General features: G+C 50.0%; 1 protein-coding gene across 1 annotated transcript in view; it reads left to right on the top strand.

Annotated features, from left to right (window-relative positions):
* Positions 1 to 6,489, top strand: part of WDR45B (WD repeat domain 45B) — a 30,644-nt gene that overhangs the window by 14,405 nt on the left and 9,750 nt on the right. Inside the window, exons 3-5 of the mRNA XM_017524721.2 lie at positions 573 to 674; positions 4,790 to 4,877; positions 5,623 to 5,717. Coding sequence (XP_017380210.1) covers positions 573 to 674; positions 4,790 to 4,877; positions 5,623 to 5,717 — 285 coding nt within the window. The remainder of the gene's footprint in view (positions 1 to 572; positions 675 to 4,789; positions 4,878 to 5,622; positions 5,718 to 6,489) is intronic.

Consider the following 6,489-nt stretch of genomic DNA (forward strand, 5'->3'; position numbering starts at 1 on the left):
TTTTGAGATGGAGTCTCGCTCTGTAGCCCAGACTGGAGTGCAGTGGCGTGATCTCGGCTCACTGCAACCTCTGCCTTCCAGGTCCTGGTTCAGCAATTCTCCTGCCTCAGCCTCCCAAGTAGCTGGGATTATAGGCACAAGCCACCATGCCCAGCTAATTTTTGTATTTTTTAGTAGAGACGGAGTTTCACCATGTTGACCAGTCTGGTCTTGAACTCCTGACCTCGTGATCTGCCCACCTCAGCCTCCCAAAGTGCTGGGATTACAGGTGTGAGCCACTGCGCCTGGCCATAAATGGCTGATTAAAAATGAGTCCTGTAGTCCCAGCTGCTTGGGAGGCCGAGGCAGGAGGATCATGCGAGCCCAGGAGTCCAAGGCTGCAGTGAGCTGTGATTGTGCCTGTGAACAACTGCTGCACTCCAGCCTGGGCAACACAGTGAGACCTTACCTCTTACAAAAAAGAAAGAAAGAAAATTGCTGAGTGTTGGTTGTCTTGACTTTCTCTTTTCTTTTTTATTGTAAAATATACATATTAATTTGTAACATTTGTCTTTTTAAAACTATCATTTCAGAATTTCTAGAAGGAGGAGTTGGCCATGTCGAAATGTTATTTCGCTGCAACTATTTAGCTTTAGTTGGTGGTGGGAAAAAGCCGAAATACCCTCCCAACAAAGGTACTGTAACTGTTCATTTAAGAATCGTGCCTCATGTATCCTAGTCTTTTCTTGAATGTGTTTATGTTTGTGGCGTTGTGTGATTTTCCCTGGTGGTTCTCTGAGGCGTCAAGGACTGGTCACTGGGCAGGAGGCCAGCCGAAAGGCCGCCAGGTCTCTATTCCCAGGAGGAGCATGTGGAGAGCATCCCTCACTCCCATTGTTCAGTCAGCTGTTCATTGACTGAACACGTGCTTTCAGTCAGGGCTAGTAAACGGAAACCAGGGAGCCTGCTGCACCTTTGGTTGACACCATAGATGTCATGAATTCATTTTAAAGCAAGGTAGAAGGATTCCTTTATTTTTTTACTGAGACCCATTGACTTAAAGGAACATAAGTTTCATAGCCACATAGAACAAAAAGCCAGTTTTGTCTCTGGGTTTCGGGATATTTTTGTCGGGGTGGGGCTGCGTGCATGTGTGTGTGCAGATGACGCGGCATAAGAGTCTGGTCCTTGTAAAGCAGAGGGAGGAGTAGACGGTTTTCCAGAGAGCCGTGTGTCTTGTGCCAGCTTAACCTCGCTGTTGCTAGAGGGAAGAGGGCGTGAGGCGAAAGATCCAGGAATGGAGGGCAGAGCCTGGGGAAGAGGTGGGAGGTCGGCTGGGGCGGGAGGCGGAGGCGGATCTGGGGGAGGCTCAACGCCAGGAAGGAGATGCTGCCAGATCTGTGTTTTGGGAAAGTTCTAGAGGCAGTGCAGGAGGTGAGTGAAGAGACCATCAGAGGACGGGGCAGGCGTGGGAGGCCCGTTTATGGGGAGAGGCGGGAGAAGTGGAGCGAGCATCCTCGTCTGAGCCCAGTGCCACGCGGCAGGAGGAGGACTGAGAAAAGCCGTCTGGTTCTGGTGACGTTGAAGGCCACCGGTGGTCTCAGAGGACAGCTGAGTGGGAGCCTAGTGGTAGGTGGATGGGTGGGCTGGGAGCAGATGTGGGGAGGGAAGGAGACAGTTCAGAATCAAGACCAGGATGGGGCTGGGGGTGCTGCATGCCAAGTGGGAAGTGTGCAGGTGAGCGAGGATCTGGGCGAGACCATGTACTTGGGGATAGAATAGCCTAGGCCAGGTTGTATGGGAAGGCAGAATTCTAGATGACTCGTGACAGGCTCTCAGGCCCAGGGCACAGTTCTCAGCAGAGCCCTGTGAACTGCATGAACATGAATGTGAGGAAGAGACGCCACACTCAACGTGAGGGCCGGCCCTGCCTGACAACATTGACTTTTGTTTTGGAATTAGGAGCAGAGAAATGAAATGGAAAGAGGTGATTGGCGGGAAAAACAGTGGAAGACAGAGCTTTAGATCTTTTCCTTTGAGCAGTTCTGTAGTCTCACGGGCCCAAGGTTTGTCTGTGCCAGGTTTAAAGCAGAGTTGTCAGTGGCTGCCAGCACAGCCCAGAGGGGGAGAGGCTTGTGGCTTGTGAGTCCTCTGGAGGAGCCCGCCCAGAACGAACAGCGGAGGTTTCAGAGAGAGAGGGGCAGGCTTTGAAGGAGATTGACTTTGCCCTGGCTAATTGGGGATGGGCAGAAGTCCTTCTGGTGAATTGGTCTGTGTCTTGTCATGGAGAACGTGATCAGCCATTCAGGAAGAAAGGAAGCTTACAGGTGGAAGTTAGGAGGCCTACAGGGCTGCCTCTCTTTTCTACATCTGGCACTGCTGAGGCACCCCAGGTACTAACAAGGGAGCCATTTGTATAAGATAATCTCAGGTCTCATTCTCATTATAAAGTTTCTGAGAGGTGAAAAAGGCTTAGAAGTTTTACAGACTTAGAATAAAGCAGTATTCAGCAGTTTCTGAGTAAGTGAACTTTTTGTACCATATAAGGTACTTTTTTTAAACTAGTAAGCTTTATTTTTTTAAGTTTTTTTTTTTTTTTTTTTTTTTTTTTTTTTTGTTGGTTTTTTTTTTTTTTTTTTTTTTTTTTTTGAGGCAGGGTCTCACTGTATTGCCCAGGCTGGAATGCAGTTGCACAATCCTGGCTCACTGCGGCTTTGACCTCCCCAGGCTCGGGTGATCTTCTGCCTCAGCCTCCCAAGTAGCTGGGACTACAAGAACGCCCACCACACCTGGCTGATTTTTGTATTGGTAGTAGGGAAGCATTTCAGCATGGCGTCCACGCTGGTCTCAGACTCAAGCTCCAGTGATCTGCCTCTGCCTCTGCCTCCCAAAGTGCTGGGATTACAGGTGCGAGCCACCACGCCTGGCAGTGTTATTTGTGTGCTTTTTTGAGACAGGGTCTCCTGTCGCCCAGATTGGAGTGCAGTGGGGTGATCATAGCTCACTGCAGACTCAAACTCCTGGACTCAACCTGAGTAGCTGTGACTAATTTTTGTTGTTGTTGTTGAGGTGGAGTTTTGCTCTTCTTGCCCATGCTGGAGTTCAGTGGCGCAGTTTCAGCTCACAGCAACCTCTACCTTCCAGGTTCTAGTGATTCTCCTGCCTCAGCCTCCTGAGTAGCTGGGATTATAGGCACCTACCACCATGCCCAGCTAAGTTTTGTATTTTTAGTAGAGACGGGGTTTCACCATGTTGGCCAGGCTGGTCTCAAACTCTTGACCTCATGATCTTCCCACCTTGGCCTCCCAAAGTGCTGGGATTACAGGTGTGAGCCACCGCGCCCAGCTGTGACTAATTTTTAATAACCTCCCCCCTCCCAACACACTGGGTCTCACTGTGTTGCCCAGGCTGGTCTTGAACTCTTGGCCTCAAGCAGTCTGACACCTCAGCTTCCCAAAGCGCTGGGATTACAGGCGTGAGCCACTGCACCCATCCCTCCTGTGGTTCTTCAAAAGCACAGTGCTGATTGGCATTCTCATCCTTAAAGCTTATCTGTAAATTAGCCCTTAGAACGCAAACTGCTAATTCATCCTAACAGAATGTTGCAATGTTAGCAGGCAAACAAGACAAGAAATTTTGAACTTAAAATAGAGCAGGGGCTGGGTGCAGTGGCTCATGCCTGCAATCCTAGCACTTTGGGAAGTTGAGGCGGGTGGATCACTTCAGTCCAGAAGTTCGAGACCAGCCTGGGCAACATGGCAAAACCCCATCTCTACCAAAATTACAAAAATTAGCTGGGCCCGGTAGTGTATGCCTATAGTCCCAGCCATTTGGGAAGCTGACCTGGGAGAATCTCTTGAGCCTGGGAGGTCGAGCCTGCAGTGAGCCAAAATTGCGCCACTGCAGACTCAGCCTGAGCAAGAGAATGGGACCCTATCTCAAAGAAAGAGCAAGAACAACTCAGGAGGTTGGAGTGAAGACCTTGCTGGTCCTGGTTTGTGTCCCTCCGATTTCACTTTAAAACTGAAGCCTCTTGGTCAGGCACGGTGGCTCACGCCTGTAATCCCAGCACTTTGGGAGGCTGAGGCAGGCGGACCATGAGGTCAGGAGTTCGATACCAGACCGGCCAACATGGTGAAACCCCATCTCTACTAAAAGTACAAAAATTAGCTGGGCATGGTGGTGCATGCTTGTAGTCCCAGCTGCTTGGGAGGCTGAGTCAGGAGAATCACTTGAACCCAGGAGGCAGAGGTTGCAGTGAGCTGAGATCGCGCCGCTGCACTCCATCATGGGTGACAGAGTGAGACCCTGTCAAAAAAAAAAAAACACCACCAAAACTGAAGCCTCTCTTCTGATGCAGGTTTATCTTGAGCACTTTAACATCAGTACCTGTGGTCAGGCTTGCCCATGGGCTCGGTCGGGTAGAACCAAGGAAGGGCAGGGAGAGGGGAAAGTAACCAGGCCAGGGTAAGGCTTGCCAGAGAGATGAATGCATTTAGCCGGCCTGTGTACGTGAGGCCAGTGGATGCCTGAGACCGGGGATGGGCAGAGGGAGCAAGTAGGTAGCCAGATACCAAGAAGGAGAGACCCTGTGAGTGGGGAGGGGCCTGAGGGCGAATCTCTGGCACAGCTCACCGTTTGAGTTGTACCCCACGGCCTCCCAGGTGCGAGTGTGTGTCTGAGGCCTGGGGGTGGGGGCAGCCGTGCCCAGTGGGAAGAGAAACCATCTTCTGCCTCAAGCTGGCATCTCTGCATGCCAGCACCATGGCCTGTTTATGACTGCATTCATCCATTCTTTCTGATATTTCAGTAATGATCTGGGATGACTTGAAGAAGAAGACTGTTATTGAAATAGAATTTTCTACAGAAGTCAAGGCAGTCAAACTGCGGCGAGATAGGTGGGTTTGGTATCAGTAATTTTTTAAAGTAGAATTTCACTCTCTAACGGTGGCTGAATTACTTTTCCATTTTTGGCAGAAAAATGTTTAGGAAATGACGTATTAAAATGTTGGCTCTGGTCTGGGTGCAGTGGCTCACGCCTGTAATCCCAGCACTATGGGAGGCTGAGGCGGGTGGATCATGAGGTCAGGAGTTCGAGACCAGCCTGACCAACACAGGGAAACCCTGTCTCTACTAAAAATACAAAATTAGCCGGGCATGGTTGTGCACGCCTGTAGTCCCAGCTACTTGGGAGGCTGAGGAGAATTGCTTGAACCCGGGAGGTGGAGGTTGCAGTGAGCTGAGATCGCACCACTGCACTCCAGCCTGGGTGACAGAGCGAGATTCCATCTCAAAAAAAAAAAAAAAATGCCTCTAGGATCTTCTGCTTTGAGACCTTTCTTATTTTTCCAGACACAGTAGCATAAAAATATCACTTCTGCCACGTTTTGCTCAGTTGCGAACCTAGATGGAATGTTTGATGATGTCTGTCTGAACCCAGCGAGGTCCCTTAGGCTGACCTCCCTCCATATGCACTCACCTCCGGGCGCGCTGTGACTTGCCCCCAGGGGTTTTTCCTTAGGAATGATGCTTTTCTACATGGTATTTCCGTGTTTCTCAGTTTCAGTACGATAAGAGCAGGAGCGTGAAATGTCTGGGTCTGACTTTTGAGGAAGAGAACTCTGATCATGTTTTTCTTTCCAGAATTGTGGTGGTTTTGGACTCCATGATTAAGGTGTTCACATTTACACACAATCCCCATCAGTTGCACGTGTTTGAAACCTGCTATAACCCCAAAGGTGAGAACTTGAGCAGACGGGTGGCCGTGGGAAATGGGTCCGTGTGGAGATGCGGCCTGTCCCGCGCGTTTCCTTCTCCGAGTGGGTCTCTGTCTGTTTGAGCAGCGGGCTTGGCGAGAGCAGTCCTGAGCACAGGAGGCCTCCAGGGGAATGGGTTTTCAGGGCCTGCAGCTCACCATCCTAAAGCCACCTTCTGACCAGTCACAGAGTGGGGGCTCTCAGTCGGGGGAAATTCTGTCACCTGTTCCCTCCCACCCCCTGATTTTGGCCACTAAGGACCTCCACAGTGAACCAGGAACCTGTGTTTTCACCACGTTAGGAGCCGCTGAGTTCTAGACTCAAGAATTTCCTTCCCTTGTCTTCTGAATTGGAGGATTGTTTGTGTCTGACTTTTTCATTGATTGTACCATCTTTGTATCTTTTTAAATTTAGGGGTTTTGCCCTGGATTTGTTGGGGTATAATTTACATAAAACTCACTCATTTAAGAATACCATTTGTGGCTGGGAGTGGTGGCTCATGCCTGTAATCCCAGCACTTTGGGAAGCCAAGGTGGATAGATCTTGAGGTCAGGGGTTTGAGACCAGTCTGGTTAACATAGTGAAGCTCCATCTCTACTAAAAATGCAAAAAATTAGATGAACATCGTAGCGGGTACCAATCCCAGCTACTCGGGAGGCTGAGGCAGGAGAATCACTTGAACCTGGGAGGTGGAGGTTGCAGTGAGCCGAGATCGCGCCATTGTACTCCAGCCTGGACGACAAAGCAAGAATCT

The sequence above is a fragment of the Cebus imitator genome, unplaced genomic scaffold (genome assembly GCF_001604975.1).
Source record: "Cebus imitator isolate Cc_AM_T3 unplaced genomic scaffold, Cebus_imitator-1.0 Scaffold36, whole genome shotgun sequence".
Lineage (NCBI taxonomy): Eukaryota > Metazoa > Chordata > Mammalia > Primates > Cebidae > Cebus > Cebus imitator.